The sequence below is a fragment of the Sceloporus undulatus genome, chromosome 2 (assembly GCF_019175285.1).
Source record: "Sceloporus undulatus isolate JIND9_A2432 ecotype Alabama chromosome 2, SceUnd_v1.1, whole genome shotgun sequence".
In the NCBI taxonomy this organism is placed as follows: Eukaryota; Metazoa; Chordata; class Lepidosauria; order Squamata; family Phrynosomatidae; genus Sceloporus; species Sceloporus undulatus.
In genome coordinates, this window is record NC_056523.1 from 291895594 (window position 1) to 291921516 (window position 25923).

The 25923-nt window shown below is 42.9% G+C and overlaps 1 protein-coding gene across 4 annotated transcripts in view; it reads right to left on the reverse strand.

Annotated features, from left to right (window-relative positions):
• The window catches only part of AP3B1 (adaptor related protein complex 3 subunit beta 1), a 217981-nt gene extending 193130 nt beyond the window's left edge, over window positions 1-24851 (reverse strand). The window contains exon 1 of one of the 4 annotated variants that reach the window (XM_042448309.1): window positions 24535-24818. In XM_042448309.1, the coding sequence (XP_042304243.1) occupies window positions 24535-24686 (152 nt within the window). In that variant the 5' untranslated portion in view covers window positions 24687-24818. Of the gene's footprint in view, window positions 1-24534 lie in introns of all 4 variants that reach the window. The other 3 variants (XM_042448311.1, XM_042448310.1, XM_042448312.1) reach the window with 3 other exon arrangements.
• Window positions 24852-25923: the final 1072 nt, after the last annotated feature.

A 25923-nucleotide genomic window follows, 5' to 3' on the forward strand; every position in this document is an offset into this window, starting at 1 on the left:
TGCGGCGTCCTTCCAGAGGAAAACTGGGTGCCTCCAGCCCACCTTTTCAGAGCGGTATGTACCACGCCTAAGTCACTTTTTTAAAATTGCCATTGCTGATTATTCATTACTTTTATAGGCTGCATCTGCACTGCAAAATTAATTCAGTTTTATATCACTTTAATTGGCACGAATCTAGCCTACGGACCACTGGGATTTGCAGTTTGTTGCCGCACCAGAGCTTTCTGACAGAGCAGGATAAGTATCTCATAAAATTACAAATCCCAGAATTTTATAGCACTGGGCCATGGCAAATAAAGGAATGTCAAACAGCATTATTTCTGATAGTGATCTGGGGTTTTTCCATGTTCTGGCTATGTTTTTTTGGTGTGTTTTCTATGCTAGGAAACACCTTTTAGGCTATGCCCTAAAAGGTAGCAGCCTAAAAATAACAAGCAGTCTGGCTGTTAAAGTAAATTTTGTAACTAGATAAAGTAGTTTTCAAACAAAATAAAGCTAAATAATATAGAAAGGCTGGTTTACACAATGACTGGATGATCAGAGTATAAAGAAAGCAAATGTGATAACTCTGAATATAAACTACAGATCTGGGATTGAGAGAATTCGAACTCCCAATCCTCCTTACTGTCTGCATTATCTTGGGCAAGAGTGGCTCAATGCAGAAGCAAGACTGCTGATCTGTTAACCTTGGTTAAGAGACAATTTGCAGACTACGGTCTCCTTACCTAATTTAATTTACATACATTCTGTAAATGTAATTAACACTAGCCAAGACCTCATCTGTAAATTCAAAAACTTGGCTATAATTTAATGCTGGTTTGCAGTAATCATAGTTAGCACCAACGCATATTAATTATGATTAAAAGACTGGAAGTTCTCTAGTCTGCCTTGGTAAACTTGTAAATAATACCTAAAGGAAAGTAGGCTAAAATGTACGTACAGGCTACATTCTAGAACAGAAAGACTGACATCTATCAAATTAAGATTACAAGAATGTTACAGAATGTTATTAACCTGGTTTTCATCTTTGGCTTGTTTAATCTCATTTTAACTTTTGCATATTCAACATTTTAACAGTGGGTTTTTTTTTATTTCTTGTATGCCATTTTGCTTTTCCTGAACTGGGAAAAGGTGGGATGATGATGATGATGATGATGATGATAATAATAATAATAATAATTCTTTTCCAGCACAAAGTATCTTCCCAGTGACAGCATTGCAATAGCAGTATTATTTACATCCACAACAGAGACTACACTACAAATAATTCTTGCATAATTCCAACTGGTGTTTAATCAAAGCACTTTTATATAAAACCTTTTATTTTTCTGTAAAAGTATAACTCTTTTGTAACATAATGATTAATGGCTTTTTTGTCTTCTACTATTATGTGCTGCAGCATGTGCGTGTTTGTAGTCTGCACAGAATGGGTATAAAACATTTCGAGGCTCAAAACACAATTTCTGTCTTCACTTTATACCATAACTGTTTGACTGACATCTTGTGGTGTAATTTCATATTACGGCATTATATATTATGTATTAAGCACACTATCAAATTTGTTTCCTTTTATTTATGGTATTTTACGCCATCTTTCTAAAATCTAAAGGAAGTCTTCAAATGTTAAAACAAACAGTAACAAACAATAATAATTAAAAGTACAGCATATCCTTAACAACATTCTGCTGAAATATTTTTTCAGTGAACAGCGTGTTCCTTATCACTTCTTATACTGCAGAAAAGGGCTGCAAAAAGCCTCTGATGTAGAACAGAGCTCCCAGCCAGGTTCATAGGGAAGAGACAGCTCTTAGGATACTCAATTCTATGTCATTTAAGGCTTTAAAAATCAAAGTTATTTGGAAACAGAGAAGTTCATAAACATAGGGGGTGTTCCCACTTGGCAGATAAAATGGATTAATTGGCGCGATTCTGATTCGGATTATTTTCCGGGAATAATTTGATTTTTTCCACCGTTTCCATTACGAAAAGGGGCAAATTACCTCGATTCATTTAGACCCTGTTTTCGTTCTCATTTATTTTAAATTGTTTTATTTTAAAGCGGATTAATTTGCTCCCCGCTCCCATTTGTGTCTGCAAGCTGTCAATCAAGCGCATAGGCTTCAGATGTCACAAGTCTTGTGTTTGTGTTTTTTGGTGGGGCAGCCAATGAAAATCGGCTGCATCCAAGACTCTTCTGTTGTGTCTCCCCAGACTAGAAGGAGCCTCTATTCATCCTAAACCCCTTGCTCTTCTGTGTCTGCCCATATTAACTGCCATAACTCAGTGCTAGGGAATCCTGGGAACGGTAGTTTATTATGGCACCAGCACTCTCTGGCAGAGGAGGATAAATGTCTCACAAACACAACAGTTCCCATAATTCCTCAGTACTGAGCCAGGGCAGGTTAAGGGGTCTCAAACTGTATTATATCTACAGTGGGTTTTGAACTACAGATGAGGCGTTTTTTTTTTTCATAAATTAAAAAAGTTACTTTATAATTTACTTTAGAAATACAGTGGTACCTCGGGATACGAAATACCCAGGTTACGAATTTTTCGGGATACGAAAAAATCCCATAGGGAATTATTGTTTCGGGTTACGAAAGTTTTTTCGGGTTACGAAAAAACTCCGGCGCTATTTTAAATGGAGCCGCGGCAGAGCCGCGGCTTTTTCCCCATTAGCGCCTATGGCATTTCGGCTTACGAAGGCTTTTCGGGTTACGAAAGCGGCCGCGGAACGAATTAAATTCGTAACCCGTGGCACCACTGTATATATATATACACACATACACACACACACAAATATAAAACCTACTGTTTCAGTGGGGATAGACTCTGCATCCAAAGCCCAGAGTTGGAATACACACACACACACACACACACACACAAATATAAAACCTACTGTTTCAGTGGAGATAGACTCTGCATTCAAAGCTCAGGCTTGGCAAATCAAGGGGGAAAGGCAGCGGGCTTCAGTGGGGAGAGACTCTTTGGGGAAGAGATAAGAGAAGGCTTGATCCCCCCCTCAGATCCCTGGGTGTCAAGGCTCTCCTGTGTCTTCCCATAGTTCCCCTGGGAAAGAGAGAAGTAGCCTCCATTCCCCCTAATCCCTTTGCCTGCCCCATTGCTCCCTGGGCTGTCTGGGGGGCGATCAAGCAGGCATGTCCTGCAAAGCCCATCTGATGCTCAGGTGCTCAAGCAGAGGCAAAGAAAGAAAAAATAATAGTTTAAAATGATGTTCAATGGCTCTCCTCACACATCGGTCTATGAATGTGGAGCAGAGGGGAGGTTGCAATCCACCAGGGTAAAAGCTATGCGAATAGAAGAAAATGGCGCTGGCAATGCAGAAAGAGAACAAAGAGGGTGACATCCCCAGGCCAGCCCCTTGAGCGCTGCTCCTCACATCTCCAGGTTCCCGAATCAGACACCCTTGTCATTCCCATTCGGATACTGCGAATCGGACCCCGGGAGCAAAAATAATCCGCTTTAAAACCTACTGTTTTTTAAGCGGTTTATAGGCATATAATCCTGATTATACAATAAAACCCAAATCAAATTAGAAACTGAATGGGAATGATTCCAGGGCAATGGGGATCAGATTTGGGGTTAAATGAGAATGATGCCCCCTTAATTCGCATCCTAATCCACGTTTTAGGCCAGTGGGACCGCCACCAATTTCTAGCTGTAGTCAAACATTTTGTCATCATAATCCAACATGAGTTTCCAAACTGTCTAGAAGGAAATCCAACATAGGTTCAAAACACACTGCAGAAATAATCCCATTTGATATGGTTTTAATTGCCTTGGCTCAATGCTAGGGAACCTGGAAACTGTAGTTTATTGTGGCACCAGAGCTCTCTGGCAGAAAAGGCTATATGTCTCACAAAACTAGTTTCTGGAATTCCACAGCATTAAGCCAAGACAATTAAACCCATATCAAATGGGATTATTTCGGATGTTATCTGTGTTTTGGACAACAGATAACATCACAATAATCCAAGTGGAAGCAACTAGAGCAGTGGCAGGCAAGATGTGTCCATCCAGATTTCATTGGATTGCAACTGCATCCTTCATCATTGACTATGCTCACAAGGGGAACCACAGGCTGCCCATCCTTGGATGCTATAAAAAAATGAAACCAGGTCTAGCCTTGCCAGTAAAAGGTGAAGTTGATGTGAACGAGAAAGTTGGAAAAATGTAGTCTTTTCACCACAGTCATTTAAGCATGAAGTACATCTAAAGCCAGGGATACGTAATATATTCTATAAAGGAATGTAATCCTGGCCTAGAGGTGTAAAGTCTTGGAAAACTGTGAAGTAGTAGTAACTGATTTTTCCAAGAACAAATTTTTACATTTTGAATTTTTACAGGGGAAAACTGAAACCTTTGGGGCATGGAGAACAACATTTCTGCTGAAATATTTTCTCCATAGAAATAAGTGAGTTATTTTCAAGACAAAGCTTTACTCATTCAAAAATGCCAGAAACTACATATTATAAAGATTTTTATGTAATTAAATAATTATAATCCTTATGCGCCCTGAAGACCTGTGCAACAGTCAGATCTAAGATGAATTTCCGCATCTAGCAGGTGCTGAGTCATAAAAAAGTACCTTGATTGCTTGTGATGATAACAATGATCATTAATAAAGGAGTTCAATATTTTCAGTGTCAAATATCTGAAAGACCATCTTCTCTCACATGAGTCTGCCCAAAAACTGATTGAGATCTGCAGCGGAGTACTTGTTGCTTATTCCAATACCTCACAAGGTTTGTGTACACATGTAGCAGGTCTTTCTCTGTAGCAGGATACCAATTAACGAGCTCCTTACCAAGAGAATTTAGGTTGGTTCCATCTGTATTTAGCTCCAAGCTTTGCTATTTGAAACCACTCTGCCTATTTTAAATGTCTGTTGAAGCATTTGATTTAGGGAATGTTTTACATTGTTTTTGAATCATAGAATTGGAAAACACCACAAATGCCTACCCTGCAGGAATACACAATCAAAGCACTCTGGCAGATGGACATCCTTTCTCTGTGTAAAAGCCTCCAAAGGAGGGACTCCACCACACTCCAAGGAAATGTGTTCCACTGTTGAACAGCTCTTACCATCAGGAAATTCTTCTTAATGTTGAGGTGGAATCTCTTCTCCTATAGCTTGAATCCACTGGATGTGGAGCAGTGGATTCAAGAAAACAAGCTTGCTCAATCTTCAATATGACATTCCTTTAAATACCGTATTTTCCGGCATATAAGACGACTGGGTGTATAAGACAACCCCCAACTTTTCTTGTTAAAATATAGAGTTTGGGATTTACTCGCTGTATAAGGCCACCCCTCATCCAAATCCAAGGAGGGAGCAGGCCAGTGGTGCTCGCGTCGGCCGCGCTCCCTCGCGACCTCTGCAGAGGCCTCAGTCGCGGCGATCGCAGTGGCCACGCGCTCCTTCCAGGCCTCTGCGGAGGCCTTGGCCTCCCCAGAGGCCAGGAAGGAGGGAGCAGCCCGGCGGCAATCGCGGTGGCCACTCGCTCCTTCCAGGCCCCTGCGGAGGCCTCGGCCTCCTCCGAGGCCAGGAAGGAGGGAGCAGCCCGGCTGCGATCGTGGCGATCGCGGTGGCCACACGCTCCTTCCAGGCCCCTGCAGAGGCCTGGGCCTGGGAAGGTGGGAGCAGGCCGGGGCTTAACCCGGCATACAAGACGACACCCAACTTTGAAGAACATTTTCATGTGTTAAAAAGTCGTCTTGTACGGCGGAAAATACGGTATTTAAACATAGCTATCATGTCACTGCTAAGCCTTCTCCAGGCTAAATATACTCAGCTTCCTAAGCCACTCCTCATAGGGCAAGATATCCAAACCTTCCACCATTTTTGTCGCCCTCCTCTGGACACACTCCAGCTTGTGAACACTCTTCTTGAATTGTGGTGCCCAAAACTTGATACAATATTCCAGGTGAGGTCTGATCAAAGCAGAATAGAGTGATACTATAACTTCCCTTGATCTAGACACTATAGTCTATTGAGGCGGCCTACAACTGCATTGGCTTTCTTAGCTGCCACATCACATTGCTGACCCATGTTCAGCCTGTGGCCAACTAAGACTCCTAGATCTTTTTTGCATGTACTGCCTTCAAGCCTTGTATCACTATAGATATGCATTTCACTTTTCAGGGAGCGTGTCCAAAGAAGGGTGACTAAAAGGGTGAAGGGTCTGGAAACCATGCCCTAGGAGGAACGACTTAGGGAGCTGGGTATGTTTAGTCTGGAGAAGAGAAGGGTAAGAGATGATATGATAGCCCTGTATAAATATTTTAAGGGATGTCATATTGATGAGGGAGCTAGCTTGTTTTCTGATGCTCCAGAGAATAGGACCCGGAACAATGGATGCAAGCTACAAGAAAAGAGATTCCACCTCAACATTAGGAGGAACTTCCTGACAATAAGGGCTGTTCAACAGTGAAACACACTCCCTTGGAGTGTAGTGGAGTCTCCTTCCCTGGATGTCTTTAAACAGAGGCTGGATGGCCATCTGTTGGAGATGCTTTGATTGTGATTTCCTGCATGGCAGGGGGTTGGACTGGATGGCCCTTGTGGTCTCTTCCAACTCTATAATTCTATGATTTTATTGTCCTAGAATAGTATCCTTCATTTCTCCCTGTTGAAATTTATTTTGTTAATTTTGGTCCAGCTTTCTAATCTGTTAAGAACATTTTTAATTCTGATCCTGTCCTTAGCTATTAACTATACCTCTCAATTTAGTATCATCTGCAAATCTGAAAACCGTGCCCTCAATTCCATCATCCAATTCACTGATAAAGATGTTGAATACTACTCAGCCCAGAGCAGGGCCCTGTGGCAACTCTCCTGCAAAAGGAGGAGCCACCATTGAGTATCCTTCGGGTTTGGTCAGTCAACAATTATAAATCCACGTAGCACTGTCTAGCCCACATTTTACTAGCTTATTTGCATGGCTATCATGCAGAACTTTGCAAAAGGTCCTATTAATCATGATACTCTACATCAGGGGTAGGCAACTTTTTTGAGTCGGGGGCTGGGTTGCTGTCCCTCAGACAACTGGGGGGCCGAAGCCAAAAAATAAATAATTAAATAGTTTGTTTTTTTTTTTTTTTAATAAATAAATAAATAAATAAATAAACCGGGACAAATGTAGGACAAAAATTTCAAATGGAGGACACTTTTTCTTTAGAAAAAATGGAGGACACATGAAAAAAAATTGCTGATTTTAAAAAAAATGTTAATATAAATGCATGTTTCTGAGGCTTCTATAGACAATTGCCCCCCTTGCCCGCCACTTGCCCCGCTTGCCTGCCGCTTTCCCCCCCTTGCCCGCCTCCTCCTGATAGGCCAAAGGCCCCATGCCCTCACGTGAGAGGCCAAAGGCTCTGGCGGCAATCGGCGGCAGGACTGGGTGGGGGCCGGTCCCAAGGCCTTGCCGGGCCGCATCTGGCCCGCGGGCCGCAGGTTGCCTACCCCTGCTCTACATCCACAGCATTCCCTTCATCTACCAAGCTGGTAATTTTATCCAAAAAAAGAGGTATGATTTGTTTGGCATTACTTGTTTATGAGAAAACCATGCTGACAACTATCTATTTAATGATCTATTCTAGAATCTTTCCTGGTACTGATGTCAGACTGACTGGGTGGAAATTATTTGGGTCCTCTTTTCCCTTCCTTGAAGATGGAGACAACATTTATCCTCCGCCAGTCTGCTGGGACCACTTCTGTTCCCCAGGAATTCTCAAAGATTATAGACAGTGATTCTGAGATTACCTCTGCCAGTTCTTTTAATATCTTTAGATGTAGGTCATCAGGCCCTGGAGACATGAATTCATGCAGAGTAGCCAAGTATTTCTGTAATACCTCTTTAGGTATCCTGTGCTGCATTTCCCCTACTGCAGCTCCATTTTCCCCAGGTTGAGCTCTTCCTTTTCAAAAGAGACCAAAGCAAAGAAAGTGTTGAGTAGTTCTGCCTTTTTACTGTTCATGTTAGTATTCTATCATCTTCTACACACAGCAGTTCTATCATTTCCTTGTTTTTCCTTTTGCTATGAACATAATTTTAAAAAGCCCTTTTATTGTTTTAAAATGAAGCACATTTTAAAGTCTTATATAGGTTTTTAGTTCTGTACTGTTGTACATCACTTCAGGAGTTGAAATGGGCTGGGAGGTGATATATACATTAAATAAATTTAAAAATATGCTGCTAGGCTACTCTTTACAACTGTGAACCTATGAGAATGTTTCCATCCAAATAATACACTTTAATTTGTTTTGCTTTGCTGTATTACAAAATGTACAGTTTTTGTTTTCCTATTTCTCAGACAGTTAAAACCAAGATGCAAATATTTAGGAAGCATAGAGTGCAGCAGTTTTCACTTTGGAAAGAGATCATTATGAGACTAAGGGGTGAAGCAGATGGGTAGCAAGGAGTGGCCTCTGGTTGCTCCAGCCCAGGACCATGCTGGTTGCATGGCCCGCTCTAGTCCTGGAGCCAATAGCCAGCAGGAACAGATTATATCTGCTCCTGGAATGGCTGGCTCTTGCCAGCTTGCTGCGGCCTTGCCTCAGCTTCTGGCCACTTTGAGGGCATGCATCATCTAAACACCATGCCCCCAAAGCAGCCATAAGCAGCTTTACTTGGCCTGTAAAGGTGGTAGCATGAGCTTTTATAGGCTTCAGTTTACTTCCTCAGATGCATCTGGTGGAGTGGAAAGCCTGAGGACAGACCTATATTTGTGAGAATGTCAATTCAAATTCAAAATCCTGTAGGTACCTACAGGAGGACACACAACACAGATACAAAGCCTTGCCACTGATCAAGATGCCAACTCTGCCCACACATTTACTCAGGAAACATTATCACAAGAGCTAATGACATCACTCACAATATTAGAGACACCTTCAATGTGATTTATACTATTCTATGTCAGCAATGCTCTTCAGCACTCTACATTGAGCAAACGGGCCAGTCTCTATGCCACAGGATAAATGGATATAAATCAGACATTAGGAATGGGATTGCACTCAGCTTCCCTCCTCCCTGAACCCTATTTTGCAACCATCCAAGACCTGCTGTGACCAATTTAACAACCTCTCGGATAAGAGCTGATCTCGACGCCATTATTGGGTCAGAAACCAGAGTAGAGGTCTCCAGAGCTTCCATGGACTCAATTGTACTGGATCATTTTGAGTCTGTAAATACCGAGGATGTGACAAGATCCTTAGAAGTGTTAGGAAGACAACTTGCTCTCTCGATCCCTGTCCCTCGTGGCTAGCGGCTCACGGGGGAGCGGTTGTAACAGCCATGTTACACCGAATAATTAATACATCACTCAGGGATGGGCAATTTCCATCCAGCTTAAAATTGGCCATTGTAAAACCGCTGATCAAAAAGCCCTCCCTTGACCCCCTGATGCACAACAATTATCGGCCTGTCTTGCTATTGCCTTTTCTGGGGAAGGTGATCGAAAGGGCAGTTGCAATCCAGCTTCAATCGATCTTGGATGATACTGATTATCTGGACTCATTTCAAACCGGGTTTCAGGTGGGCTATGGAGTTGAGACTGCCATGGTCGCCTTGGTCGATGATCTTTGTATGGGCATCGACAGGGGTAGCGTGTCCCTGTTGGTGCTCTTGGACATCTCAGCGGCTTTCGATACCAGTGACCATGGTATCCTTCTGGAACGCCTGAGGGAGTTAGGAATCGGGGGGCACTACACTCCAGTGGTTCCGTTCCTACCTCTCGGGTAGATTCCAGATGGTGCAGCTGGGAGACGTGTGCTCTGATAAGAGGGCCCTGACATCTGGTGTCCCTCAAGGAGCCATTCTGTCTCCCATGCTATTTAACATTTACATGAAACCGCTGGGAGAGATCATCCGGAGACACGGGGCGCGGTGTTATCAGTACGCTGATGACACTCAAATATGTTTCTCTGTGTCTCCGACTGATGCAGTGACCAGGGATGGCATCTCTCCTCTAGATGCCTGTCTGGACTCGGTAATGGGCTGGATGAGGGAAAACAGACTCAGTTTGAATCCAGAGAAAACGGAAGTACTTGTGATAGGCTGCCCCGGCCCGGGACTGGATGTTTGTCCACCTGTCCTGAACAGGGGCATGCTCCCCTGTTCGCAGTTTGGGGGTACTTCTGGACTTGTCGCTCCATCTTACATCTCAGGTGGATGTGACAGTCAGGAGCACCTGTTATCAACTTCGGTTGATACGCCAGCTGCAACCCTTCTTGGGCCGGGGGGGACCTTGAAACAGTGGTACATGCTCTGGTAACCTCTCATTTGGATTTCTGTAATGCGCTCTACATGGGGCAACCCTTGTACCAAACTCAGAAGCTGCAATTGGTCCAGAATATGGCAGCTAGACTGGTCACTGGAGCTTCCAGGGCCAGCCATATAACACCAGTACTTAAAGATCTTCATTGGCTGCCTATCCGCTTCCGGGTCCAATACAAGGTGTTGGTTATTACCTATAAAGCCCTAAATGGCTTGGGCCCAGGGCACTTGGAGGACCGTCTCTCTCCATATAATCCACCCCGCACTCTCAGATCAGCCGGGAAGCAACTCTTGAGAGTTCCAGACTCAAAATATGCCATAACAACGCAGAGGGCCTTCTCTATCTCGGCCCCAAAGCTCTGGAACTCACTTCCCGGTGAGCTCCGCTCGGCCACCTCTCTTGACCAGTTCAAGAAGGAGTTAAAAACTTACCTGTTTCAACAGGCTTTTCCCCAGCCTTCCCCGATGTAGCCCTCCCCTCTCTTACTGTATGTGTTGAAGTATCTCGAGCTAGCTAGATTTTGTAATTTGTAATTGCTATTGCAATTTTTAATGTAATGTATTTGTTGTTTTTATTGTGTTTTATATTGTATTGCTATGCTGTATTGGCACGTGTATGTAACCCGCCTTGATCACAGGAAAGGCGGGCTAGAAATAAATATTTTATTTTATTATTATTTAAAAAGTGGTGGGAGAACACTTCAATCTCCCTGGGCATTTCATCTCAGATATCAGAACAGTGGACCTTGAACAAAATAGCTACAAAGGAAGATTGGAAAGAGAAACAGCAGAACTGGAACTTATCCACAGGCTACAGTCCTTCAGCAATGGGTTGAACAGACATAATGGTTTCTGGCCCCTTACACACATTTCAACATTATCTAATCCCTATCCTCATGAGGGCGGCTTTCATCACATCCCTCTCTGTTTCCCACATGCATCTACTCTCCTTGCCTGCAGGCAATAGCTTCTTTGCTGCCTTTGTCCACCAACGGCCATCATTAATATGGGACTTGCCAGCTCATTTCCATACCCACAGGATTTTGAATCTGAATTGACATTCTCACACAGAAATGATTTATCTAGGTCTGTCCCTGAGCCTTTCACTCTACCAAATGCATCTGAGAAAGTAAACTCAAGTCTACAAAAGCTCATGCTACCAATCTCTTGGGGCCGTGGCAACCACATGGCACGGCCCTGATCTATGCCCCCTCCCCTACAGCTACCCTGACCAATACAGACTGAAAAGCTACTCTATAATTACCAGCAATTCTGGAATAATGTGAAATTCCAAGCAATTCTGGAATAATGTGAAAAATCATCTATTGATAAAAATCAATGCTTCTTTTTAAAAGAATAAGATACCAACATGATTTTGGATTCAGCTACATAGAGCTATCTATTTGAATTCTCTTTACTAGTAAGAACAGGTGTGGGGATAGAGACCGTACTAAAATGTGAAAATATTAAAGCCATCATGTTAGTCTTGTTACAAAACAAAAACTTATATCCCAACAATAAAAATCACAATAATTATTGTTTCATGAGAAAAACTGAATGTCCAACATTAAACAAGACATTTACTAAAAGCTCCACATTATAAGAGGAATGTGTAGTCTCCACTTCAACAGCACAAAAGCCTAGTAAACCAAGGGAAATCCAGTTCTTCTCACAGAAGCCTGCATAAATATGTCAAGGAAAAAAGCAACATGGGATATACAGTATATGAAATAAAACATGTATGTGAGAGTCAGGGTGACTCAGCAGAAGCCAATCAGGAACCACACAGGTGTAAATGGTAATGGAATTAACAAGTCCTGAGTGCCAAGGACAAGAAATGCAAAGTGGATAATTGGACACACCTGACAATTGTTAAGTGGTCAAGGCTGAGATGATGAAATCACTAATTGTAGGATGAACCAAGAGAACCAATGAGAATGGTGTACACGCCTACTGGGTGGAAACAGACAACAGTGGGTGGTATCTTGCATTGACTATAATAATGACTATGAATCCCAACGTATTTTGTGGGTAGTAGTAGTGGGTAGTAGAGTGGATTGTAGAGTGAGGAGTTGAATATTGTTGTGTTGGATAGTATTGGAGCTGTATATAGTAGAAAAAAGTAGATCTTTTATATAAGACTACTGAGTTGTCTGGTGTCTTGGGTGAAGCTACAAGAACCAGCTGGATCCTGAAGAAGGGTGAAGACTTCTGTGGAAGCAAGAGTGAGAAGGCTTGGAGAGTTTGTCGGGGTCTTCAGCCTATTCTCTGTAACTCTGCTAAGCTATAACCACTGGCCAAAACTGGTCAGCGCGGTGCACAACCAGGTGGTGAGTTCGAGCCAGAGGTAGATGAGCTACAACTCCCATCATCCCTGACAAAATAAAGTCAAATAGCAACTCAGACATAATTCAAATACGCTCAAATTAAAATTCATACAATAATTTCAGTAGTACAGTAGTTCCCCAAAATAATTACAGGAATTCTTCTACTTGTCTGAGAACTTGTTCTATAACTCTAAAATAAAGAAAAGAAAAGCAATCAACAAAGTTGTTTGTCACCTCTGATTATATGCTCTAAAGACTTTTGCTCCGCTCTATCTCCAATAGTGACCTATTATTTTGAAGAGTCTCATAATAAGAGCACAGGAGCTACTTTTCGTGAGAGCATCTGTAACGTGTGCCCCTGCCCCCTTTGAGAATGAGAAGATATGCGTCAAGTGATAGGAAAGGCTGCCACTATTGACTCTGTACATACCATCCTGCAATTGCAGGTTGCAAATTGCAAATACAGGATCTCTGTTAAGAGAAAAAAATAAGTGACCTACAAAAAGAGGGGAACAGACAGGAAAAATAAAGGTTTTCGTCTTCTCAATCAGGATATAAATACTAAAAACAGCAATTTGGTAACCCAACAGATTCAAATTATAATTTCCTACATAAAAAATATTTTCATGAATCACCTTGCTGCATGCAGAATGAGGTCACCAACATAAAATTCATTATAGTAAATCAAATGGTACAGGTGAGGGATTATTATCCCAGACATTCTTCATCATTAAGAAGAAAAGTTATTATAATCTATTATTGACAATCATTCAACCAATTAACAGGCTGACAGCTAATCATGTAAGTAACAGCACTTGCATATAACAAAATGTTAAAGATACTGCTAGTTTTATATTATGTTTGCTTTGATCATATGTGGATGAAGAAATAGGAACAGTTTCAAAGTTCAGCAGAATATTCTTCATAGAAAAAAATGGTTGATCAAATCAGTATCACACTTCCTCATCTACTGGAACAATAACAGTACTACAGCTCAAAGCATCTTTGTTTTTAAAAGTTGCATTTTACACACAAGATATCTGCCTATTATGTGTGTGTGCACATTTTCAAATTGACTGTCAACTTATGGCGATCCCATCAATTTCATAGCATTTTCTTAGGCAAAGAACATTCAGAGGAGATTTTCCCAATTCCTTCAACTAAAATATAGCCTACAGGACCTGGTATTCATTAATGGTCTTCCATCCAAGTACTACTCAGGGTTGATCCTGCTTAGCTTCCAAGATGAGACTGTATCTGGGACCTTTAGGGTCTTTAGGCCCATTTGCATGTCACCTTTGTGAAAATAGGACAAGAATATATCAAAGTTACTTTCCAATTTTTTGTACCTTCACATAGAATATATTTAGGTATAAAAGACTTGAAGTACAGGAATGTTTAGCATAGCAGTTGGCTTTGGTATGAAAGAAGCACTATGTGGGACAAGACATAGACTGCAAGAGAGCTAGATGATATAGGAGATACTCAGACCAATATGAATAGTAGCTGGGGTAGTGATGATGCCGGTGAACAGGTCAGAGGTTGAAGGGTAGCATAATGAAACTGAATGGTGAAGGCTGTTTAAAAAATTAATCGACTCCACCACAGCCTCCTCCCACAGGGTATTTCTTAGATGAGGAATTCAACCCTTACATAATTTTTTTCTCACAGCCCTAGGCTAATCTTTATAGAGGTAAATATTCAAAGAATGATAAAAACTCAGTGTACTTCCACATGGGAAACTGTTTCTGAAACACAGACCAGCAAATTTCACCAGCACTCTGTGATACTTCAAGACTTCCTATTTGATCCACCTATTTCTGCTTGTACAGTAGATTATTATTATTAATAATAATTATTATTATTATTATTATTATTATTATTATTTATATACCGCCTCTCCAAAGGATCAAGGCAGTTTACAAAAATGCATAAACAATTACTTAACACGTAACCTATATAAACCTATAACCTAATACTGTCTCCCATCAGCACCTATGGATGCAATCTGAAGAGTGAAGTTTCACCCAAATGGATACTAACAGAAAAACTTTAGAACCATATTTTTGCTGGTTATATTCACATAGAACTCTTGGCTGCTCTGTAGTTGCAACTTTGAAATATACGGTAAAACACACAGCTGTGCATAATTATTTTCATAAAAAGGTAAAAGTTATAAACATTATTGTGAAAATCTACTATTTCCACTCAGTACATACACTAAAACCTCAAAAGGCTGACTCAGAAAATGTATACAGTCCACCCTTGCCTTATGTGGATTTTGAATACGCGATCTGTGAACAGCAAGGGAGGAAATGGTGCATGCTCCACAGAAATGTGTCTGGCATGATGCACAGGAGTGCAGGACCATAACAATTAATGGAATTTAAGCATAGGCGGTTTTCCCCATACATCAGGGGTCTGGAACAGATTCACCGTGCATGGGGATGGCAGACTGTAGTCTACATTTAAGGCAGGGGTTCCCAACCTGGGGGTTGCCAGGTTGGGAATCCCCCCGCCTCCTCTCCCCTTTTCTCTGCGGGTGCCGGCGCTAGCACAGGCACCGCGCAGGGAAAAGGGGAGGGGTCGGGGATCCCTCTTTCCCTTCTCCTTGCGAGGGCTGGCCCTGGCACAGGCACTCACAAGGAGAAGGGGATGGGGGCGGGGCCACCTCCTCCTCCTTGCTTCCCTTCCTGCGGCTGCCAGACAGCCGCGGGGAGGAAGGAAAGGGTGGGGGTCCTCTTCCTCACCGCCTCCCTTCCCGCGGCTGCCAGACAGCCGCGGGGAAGAATGAAAGGAGGTGGGGGTCCTCCTCCTCCTCCTTGCCTCCCTTCCCGCAGCTGCCAGACAGTCGCGAGGAGGAAGGAAAGGGCGTGGGGGTCCTCCTCCTCTTCCTTCCCTCCCTCCCTCCCCGCAGCTGCCTCCTCCTCTTCTCCCCGTGGCTGCCAGGCAACCAAGGGGAGAAGGGGACTGGACTACAAGCCCCAGAGGCATTTGCGGCCGGAAATCCCGCCCCTTCTCCCCTGGTGGCCTCCCAACCTATCAGGGGGGGAAACAAGTGGGACTTTCCTCCCCAATGGGGGTTGCTGCCCAACAAAGGTTGGGAACCACTGATTTAAGGGGACAAACTTAACTGTTCTACCCGAAACATTATGTATTCTCAACACACATGTGTGTGTGCGCGCACACACACATGAGCACACTAAACACAGATCTGAAGTGACTGATACAGCCTGACCATTATAGAAATTAAGTATGATGTGCTTATTCTGCCCCCCCTTCCACCAGTACTTTGTGCTGTTTCTGGAACCAGATGTTCATTTATTAATTCACACAAGTGGACATAAAGGCCTAATCTGTATGCTCTCCCCCAGGTTTCTTTAAAGGCATGGAGACATCCAAGGTGGGTTCCAAAAAAAAAGAGGTACTAGAAACCATATTGCAGTCATACTCTAAGAGATCACACCAAAGAATTTCAAAAGAAAAGCACTATGTGTTTTATAGTTTACAGAACACTGTTTGATTGGATAGACCAAGAACATTTTTATACCGTTCTAAAAAAATGACTCTGTCACAACATTGTCAGGGATTTGAAGGGTTAAAACACAGCACACAGGGAAATGCTTGATGTGTGTGTGTTTGGCCATGAGCATTCAGCAGAGTGGCAAGGCTGATCAGCACAGCTGAAGCTCATTGGCTCAAGGACACTTCAATGCCCAAGTGCACGTAGCCATGGATGATGAAACCATGTGTCTAGATTGTACAGGAGACACATGACATGGCTACACACCTGAACTCCCTGGGTTTGAGAGACCACATGGTCTGGAGACTATATAAGCCCAGGGGTTGCAAGAGTGTGGTGTGGGTTTGAAGTAGGAGTTGGATTGGTATGGTTTGGAGTTTTAGAGATCTGGTTTTGTATTATAGCACTGTGAATAAAGAGCACTTTGAGAGACTTAGTTTCTCTGGTGGTTTATCAGAAGAAGCTATAGCATCGGTTTGCTGTGTGTCCCTGGAGGTTCCTGCATTGCTGCAGTTCCTGGAAGACATCCAGTTGCTGTCATCCCAACTTGGACTTTGGAGCCACGCTTCGGCTTCTGGAAATTTGCCAGCTCTGCTCCAAGGGTCTGATTTAACCCCAGGACTTGTTTGAGTTGCCGACAGTGGTTGTTGGACCCCAGTAGTTGCGCTGACAAACATTTCACTGACCTTATCCATATCCTATATTCTGGACAAGAGTTCACTGTCAGAGTAGAATAAGGAGAAACAGAATAGTTTCAAAACGGCAAGGGAGTTGGATGAGACTCTAAGAGCCTCTACTGACCGGCGTTATACAATAGCATGGGGGCGTGGTGTAAGCACGCTGCCCTCCCCCACACCAGTATCATGCTGCGTGCCTGACTGCATGGCAGGAAGCATCATGGTGCTCCATTTAAATGAGCTGCGCCAATGGAGTACTGAAAAGCCGCCGCCACCACCCTTTCTGCAGCATGAAAAGGAGCCACTTTTTGCGGCTTCTTTTTGCTCTGCGGAAAGGCAGATCAGGGGCACAGCAGGTAGTTGCCGCAGCCCCAATCCGACAAGGAAAGGGGTGGCTGCAGGCCACTTCAAAGGGGAGGTCTGTTGAGTCCCTATATTAGCACTCAATTTTTAGATTAATACGCAGAACATATTTGGAAAGTAGGATTAGACTAGGAGGAATGAAGTTTGAATATTGGGGAAAGGAATAGCTACTATTTAAGATAGGCAGATAACACCATATTACTGCAGACAACATCAAAGACTTGTTATGACTTCAACTGAAAGTTAAAGAAGAAAGTGCAGTAGCATGGTTACAGGTGAATAGCTATTATTGCTGTGTGCCTCCAAGCCAGCTCTGAAGTATGAATAGCTTATCATACGTTTTCTTGGCAAGATTTTTTCAGAGGAGACTTTTCATTGCCTTCCACTGAATATAACCTACAGCATATGATATTGCCTAATGGTCTCCTTTTCAAGTACTAATCAGGCCTGACCCTGCTTAGCTTCTCAGATCAGACAGGATTTTATGCCTTCGGGATATTTAACCTCTCTTATTCATAGAACTGCCAACATGACAGCAAATAACAACAACTGCACACTGGACTCTATGCAGGCAAAAGCAGGGCAATCCCAATAATGCAATACTCTAGGCTAGAGTTCAAAAACATAGCCGTGTTAGTCCAGAAATCAGTATGCAAAGGGATTTTGCAGCACCTTTGAGACTAACTCTAGGCTAGATGTGGCAAACTTGTGGCTTGACACACATTTTTACTGTAGCTCCCATTATCCTTGCCAATTAACTATACAAACTAGGGATGATGGGACCTGAACATCTGAGGTCTTATTCAGCTACGCCTTCATCTAACACACTTTTATTATTCCCCATTTGTCAAAATATTACAGGTAAGCATTTATTGACACTATTTATTAATACTGTGCCACTGTTTGAAACTCAGATTACCCTCTGTGCATTTATCAGCTCAAAATTCATTAAGGCTTATATTTTATGGGTTGCTCCATCCAAACCATTAATCTTTTCTGGCTCACATGCCTAGTCAAATTGGCATACCACTATAGTAGGAGGCACAGTGCCACTCTAACAGATGGCCCTAACTATAGACATGCCAATGAACCAGTATAGGCATCAAATTTCAATATTAGGACCTGGCTACTCTGCAAGCAATTCATCAATTCATCTCTACCCCTTTTCATGACTTTTAAACAGTCTGAATATTTCTAGAATGACTTGCGCAGTAATTTACATTTTCACAGAAAAACCAAGAACCAGCTGAGATAACCAGCACTGATCAGTTCCTAGCAAAACAAATATTTGCAAACTACAACAGTTTTGCTGCCAAGTTACATATCATACACACATACCAGGCTACCAAAGACTGACTGTACTCAGTCATTAGATCAATTTTCCATTTCATCAAGATATCTGAACCATTACTTTCTCATCAAATTATTCTACCTTCAGTCGAACAGGCCTGTTACTCACCTGTGTTCTTGCAATGGTTGAATTCATTCTGGCAATCAAAAGATTTGTTAAAAGCAATGCATACTGAATTGTTTCATTATAGACTTCAACTCTGATCAAATATCTAGCAGTGCAGAAGACTAGTATGGTGCCAGTCCACGTTTCAATGCAATTAATTCAAAATTCTTTCACATTTCTTTCCATGTATTCCCAAGGAAGAGAGGTAATTGTTTTTATTTGTATGAAAAATTATAGTAAATTAAATATTAGAAACATAGTGTTGGAAGAGACTACAATGACCATCCAGTCCCTGTCATGCAGGAACTCACAATCTACATACACACTCCAACAGATGGATATCCAGCCTGTGTTTAAAGACCTGCAAAGAAAGAGACTCCACTACTCTCTAAGGGACTATGTTCCACTTTCAAAAAGCTCATACTATCGGGAGGTTCCTCCTAATGTGAAGGGGGAATCTCTTTTCCTGTATCTTGCATCCATTGTTCTGGGTCCTGTGACACCCTTTCAAATACTTAAACAGGGATATCATATCACCTCTTAACTGTCTCTTCTCCAGGCTAAACATACCCAGCTCCCTAAGTCTCTCCTCATTTGGCATGGTTTCCAGACCCTTTGGTCACCCTCCTCTGGACATGCTCCAGCTTGTCAACATCCCTTTTGAATTGTGCTGCCCAAAACTGGTCACAGTATTCCAGATGAGGCCTGACCAAAGCAGAACAGAGTAATACAGTGTGCCCGCGTCATACGCGGGCGCTTTTTACACAGCTTTCAGCATATGCTGAAAGCTGTGCGGGGAGAAAGGGGTGGCGCATCCCATAGGGAGTAATGGGGCGTGTGCCCGTGGCATGTGCGCTGCCACACCACTGCATGCATGAGCCCCATTCATTTCAATGGGACTCCAGCATAGGCGGAATTTGCTTTATGAGACCAGAACAGATCCCCCGTGTAAAGCAAGGCTGCACTGTACTATAACTTCCCTTGATCTAGACACTACAGTCTATTGATGCAGCCTATAATTGCATTAGCTTTCTTAGCTGCCACATCACATTGCTGACCCGTGGGTCAGATTAAATAAATGGGTCCTAGAACAGATTAAGCCGGTACGATCCCTAAAAGCCAAGATAACCAAATTGAGGCTGTCGTACTTTGGCCACATCATGAGAAGGTATGACTCATTAGAAAAGGCAATAATGCTAGGCAAGGTAGAAAGAAGTAGAAAGAGAGGAAAACCACATGCCAGATGGATAGACTCAATCAGGGAGGTCATGGGCCTGAACCTGTAGGACCTGAACAGGGAGGTTTAGAATAGGGGGTCTTGGAGGTGTCTCATTCACAGGGTTGCCATGAATCAACATCAACTAGAAGCCAGTTAACAACAACAAATCTAGGAACTCAGTGGGAGGTTACTGAGGAACTAGCCTAACACTGCAGACATTTCTTCCTCTACCCCAGTGGAAGACGAAACTAAATAAGGAACATGGGAGAGTGAAGGAAGAGAGTTCTTTTTTTAAAAAAAAAACTTTATTCTAAGCAAGGAATAGCAAAAGAATATCTCATTCTTTAGGCAGTCACTTTAACTTACAACGTTACAACAGGGCTAGAACATATTCAGCCAAGGTTTTATAAAGAACCATAATTTCCCTAACACATCTATCTAAAATATGTTATTCATGATACAGATGAGATTCAGAATCCTGGATGATCATGGGAGCAGGGGAAGCTAGGAGCCTGGGTGCTTCTCTCCAGTCTAGAACAACTTATCTTAGGTGGGACCCATTTTGCTCAACATTCTTGCAGGATCTTGAAGCTTCCAACTGGTCATTCTTATTGGGGAATTCTCTCAAACCCAATAAATTCAATTTAACACCATCACCTCATTAACCCTTTGTTTACCTGGAGGGGAGACTAGATCCCTCAGCTGTGTTGCCCAGATAATGGGAAAGGCCACCATCACAGAAGCTCCTATATCTTGACATAAACAGTAACTTGGAGAGAGACAATTTTCATCAAGATAATGAATTATGATTCATGATAAAGGAATAAAGGTACACAAACTATCATCCCAGTTAGAGTCTGGATCCTGAGAGGTAACTCCCCATAACTTTTTTTTAAAAAATCACACAACACCATACCATGCACTTAACATAATGTGTAGCTCAGCACTAAAACATACATTGGGAGAATGTGATCCTCCAAACTCCAAAGACTTACTAAAACTACCTTTTGCCCTATTCAACATAACCAGTGGTGAAGGAAGATGGGAACTGGTTACCAACAACATCTGAAAGGTCACATGGTCCTCATCCCTCAATTAAGACCTATAGCATACCAATTTGCCAACAATATATCTAAGAAATGAAATTCACACACACACAAAAATTTAAATATCCAGTCACTCAAAAGTGATCTTAGTATAAAGCAGAACCCACATTGTTCATACATCTCTTCTGCGTTATCATCACAGACATAAACGGTCAGGTTGTGTGTATTTATTTATTTATTTAAAATGCATACCGCTTTTCTTTATAAGTTGATATATAACATACCATTGTAAACTAAACACAGGGAGTACCACTCACGTTAGCAAGGCTAAAGAATCATAGCAAAGAACACTGTACTGCAGGAGACAAATCAAAGTGATAACAGGATAGTGATTAAGCAATTTATTATTATTATTAAACTTTATTTATATAGTGCTGTAAATGAATAAGAACCCACTGCAAGTGCAACATGATTGTAGAAAACAACAAGCTAGGCCTATAATGTAATTCTCCAATTATACGCAGGGTAGCAGCTCTGTGTGACTAATTCACAAAGTAGATACATGTATCAAGAAGAAACTTAACGCTAAACTGCATAAGTTGGTCCATTAGGAACAAGCTCTCATGCCGCTCCATGATACAGCACAAATTAATTATATCTGTTATGCATCAAAATAAATATGTTTATGAACTACAATTCTTTTGAAGTTTAACATGAAAATACACAAAACATTGTCACGTTTTCCTGTATGGTTTTGTTACAAATGAAATGCTGTATCTTGCAGAAGCTTAGTAACTAAAAAGCCTTCATGAAGCCATTCTAAGTTAAGGTAGTTTGTAAATGATTCAGGAGTACATATTTCACTCATACATGTACAGTACACAGAAATAACATTTAAATGCTTTATTAAGATATAGCCAGCAGAAACAATCAACTTGTGGCACTTATTTATCACAAAAATTATTTGAGACTGTCTTAGATGCTTATTTCTTTAGAAAGATACTGGGGGGGGGAATGACACATGAAATACACAGAGAGGGAAAAGAGTCTTCCTCCCTTAATCAAATGTCTAAAGCAGGGAGACAGGAAAACATAAATACATGGGCGTTATCTATGACTTTTAATAAAAAATGAAATTCTAGAAATATTGCCAGAATAGAGTAACAGAAGGCAAGCAACAGAGAGGCAAGAGCAGTTCTAATAAATTCCCCACACAAATATACACACACATCCAAGATTTGTCCAGCCTCTTTACAAACCATACTCAAGATAATGATTAATCATTCTGATTCCTCCATTAGATATCAGCACCACAAAGTTACTTCTGTCACAGTATTTTCATGATCCCAAGTCTTTCAAAAGGATAGTCATGCACATGTTTCCACAGAAGGAAATCCTACTATTTCCAACAAGATTGCAGCCTCAAGAGGGTAGACTGAAAGGAAGAGGTCTTGGAGATGTTTCTCAGGCATCTCCCTGAATGGGCATTTTGTAGCCATTCTGTTTCTGTATGTCCCATTTTTTCCACCTCTGTTTTCTCCAGAAATGGGTAAGATCCTGAGGCAGATCACCATAAGGACAGATGACCAGCACTCCTCCAGACATTTCATCCTTTCCCTAATTCATATATTCAAAGCATCAATTGATAGTCATTTAGGAACGAAAAAATCATCAACAATAACCACGGGGCATAACTTTCATCTTGAACATTAAGGAAACAAAAATAACAACCATGGAAGAGCTACAAGAATTCATCCTAGACAACAAGAAATAGTCAAAGAGTTTCCATACCTTGGATCAAATTTAGACCAGAATGGTGGCTGCAGTGAAGAAATCACAAGGAGACTAGGAATAGGAAGTGAAGCTATGAAGGAACTAGACTGGATCCTAAAGTGCAAAGATATCACTCTGAAAATTAAAATGAGGATAGCCCAAGTCACTGTATTCCCCATCACCTTCTGGGGATGTTAGAGTTGGACAGTGAAGAAAACAGATAGAAGGAAAATTAATTCATTTGAGGTGTGGTCATGGGGAAGAGTGCTGAGGATCCCATGGATAGCCAAAAAGACTAGCAAATGGGTTCTAGAACAGATCAAGCCAGAAATCTCCCTGGAAGTCCAAGTGACTAAACTGAGGCTGTCATACTTTGGCCACATCATGAGAATGCATGGCTCATTAGAAAAGATAATAATGCCAGGAAAGGCGGAAGGTAGTAGAAAGAGGGGAAGGCCGCATGCTAGATGGATGGACTCTATTAAGGTCACAGGCCTGAATCTGGAGGACCTAAGCAGAACAGTGGAGGACGGGAGGTGCTTGGAGAGGTCTCATCCACAAGTTTGCCAAGGAGGGCTGTAACAACAAATACTTCATTCAGGACCAACCAAAGAACCGTCACAAGACAAGACATTGCAAAGTAACTTCCCCTGCTACTTTGAAACAATTTAATTGGTTCTGGTAAAAGTACACTGGATAACCCTGTGCAAGTCACAGTCTCTCCATCTCAAAGGATGGGCATGGCAAACTCCCTGAGAAGAAAACTCCCTTTTCCAGGACACATCCTACATTTTGACAATCTGTCTAAAAGGAATTCAAAAAATGTCATCCATTTTAAGCATGGCTAAGCAGCATAGATTGATACTTTCTAGGAGTGTTTGGTAGCTTTTAATTCAGTCCTGCCCTCCATTTTTCTGGAATGTCCTCCATTTCGCTGTGAGGACATCTGGGTCACCCTGGCATAGAGGGGTGACCAGGTGACCCTTCTTTTCCAGGACATGTCCTACATTTCAGCCATATGCCCCGGAGGAATTCCTCCACTATGAAGCATGGATTTCTATTTGTACGGGTGCCTTTTAGCTTTTCATTTGGTCCCAGAATCATAGAGTCGGAAGAGGGCCCAAAAAGGGCCTCCCAGTCCAACCCCATTCTGCCATGCAGGAACTCTCAGTCAAAGCATCCCTGACAGAGGGCCATCCAGCCTCTGCTTAAAGACCTCCAAGGAAGGAGACTTCACCACTCTCCATTGAGAGAGTGTGTCCCACTGTCGAACAGCCCTTACTCTCAGCAAGTTCCTCCTAATGTTGAGCTGGAATCTCTTTTCCTGGAGCTTGCATCCTGTTCTCTGGAGCAGCAGAAAACAATCTTGCTCCCTCCTCAATATGGCATCCCTTCAAGTATTTAAATAAGGCTATCATATCACCTCTTAACCTTCTATTCTCCAGGCTGAACATGCCCAGCTCCCTGAGTCGTTCCTCATAGGGCTTCATGGTTTCTGTCCTCCATTTCGCCGTGAGGACATCCGTGTCCTCCTTTTCCAGGACAGGTCCCCCATTTCAACCATTGTGAGCATGGCTAAGGAGCATGGCTTTCTCTCTCTGTTGGGTGTCTGCCTATCGCCCTGTCTTCTGTCCGGAATGCCCTCCCTTTCTCCGCGAGGACACCTGGCCTCCCCGCTTCCCTCCCGGGACCATCCTCTCTCCAGGAGGAATGCCTTCATTTGAAGCGGGGCTCCGAAGCACGGGGTGATACTTTCTGGGAGTGTCTGGAGCTCTTAATTCGGCCCTGCCTGCTCTCCCTTAGGAGGGGCTGGCGAGGCTGCCTCGGGGCCCCGCCTTGATTCACTTACTTCTTCGTGTCGCTGCTGAAGAGCCCGAAGGCCGCCGGGGCCGAGGAGGAGGAGGCGGAGGCGATGGTAGGCGTCATCTCCTGCCCGACCTCGGGCTGCCCATCCCCGGCCTGCTCGTTGTAGCCGACGACGCTGCTGTTGGCGCTCGACATGTTGCTGCTTCCCCTGCTGCGACCCGAACTTCTCCCTCTCTCTCTCTCTCCCGCCCGCCCTTCTCTAGCAATCCGGCTCCTTCCCGGAAGCTGACGCCACACGCCCCGCCCCCGAAGGCTGGTCACGTGCTCCTTGGAGAAAAAGGGGCGGGGAAAAGCGTCTCAACTGATTTTTTTCCCCTCCGGACGGACCCCCGGCGCCGCTGTTGCCATGGAAACGAGAGGTTCCTCCTCTTCCTTTGCTCGTTTCAGGCCCCGCCCCCAGATGATGAGGCCCCGCCCCGCCCACGGGTTTCCTCCAGTCACGAGCCGTTAATCAGGCGTTGGTGGCGTGCGCATGCGCGTCCTCGTGCCACGTTGGCCAAGGGAAACCTCGTGATTGGCTCACTTTAGGGCCCCCATAACATAACTCAAAAAACCACTTCGTAGAATTCAGTGGTTCTCAACCACCTTTGGGCCTCCATGTATTGGGGGGACTTCAATTCCCAGAAGCCCCAGTCAGTATGTTCATTGTTCAGGAATTCTGGGAGTTGAAGTCTCAAAAAAAAAACAACCATGTAGAGGACCAAAGGTTGAGAGCCACTGTCCCAGATTAGACTCTTATTGTGCTGCTGTTCCACTTCATTCTGGGATTTGCAGTTTAAGGAGAGGGGCCTTTAGAACTCTCCAACCAAAGAGCTCTTAAACAAACAAATAATAATAAAACTTATTTGTACCCCGCTTTTCTGTAATGAAACAATCAAAGCGGCTAACGTAGTGTTAAAAAACATCCAACATACAATATTACTGAACAATATCTCCCCTCCTAAAACAGAATTAAACTATTAATAACAGCATAAACAATGGCCAGAGCGGTAGCAATATACAGGACGTAAGGGGGTGATCCATTCTGTGGCCAGGTGCTTTTATTCAGGAAAGGCCTCACTGAACTACAGACCCCAGAATGCAACAGCAGGCAGCCAGAGCAGTTAAAAGTGGAATAGCAGTGCTATAAGAGGAGAGTGCCATAATGTGGTCCGAGGCATGCTATGACAAATATGAAGCCTGAGAGCCACTGTGGCTTAATGGTTTCAGTGTTGGACTGTGACTCTGATAGACAAGGGTTTGGTTCCCAGCTCGGCCATGAAACCCACTGGGTGACCTTTATCAAGTCACACTCTCTCAGCCTCAAAGGAAGGCCATGGCAAACCTCCTCTGAGCAAATTTGGCCATGAAAAACCCTTGATAAGTTCACTTT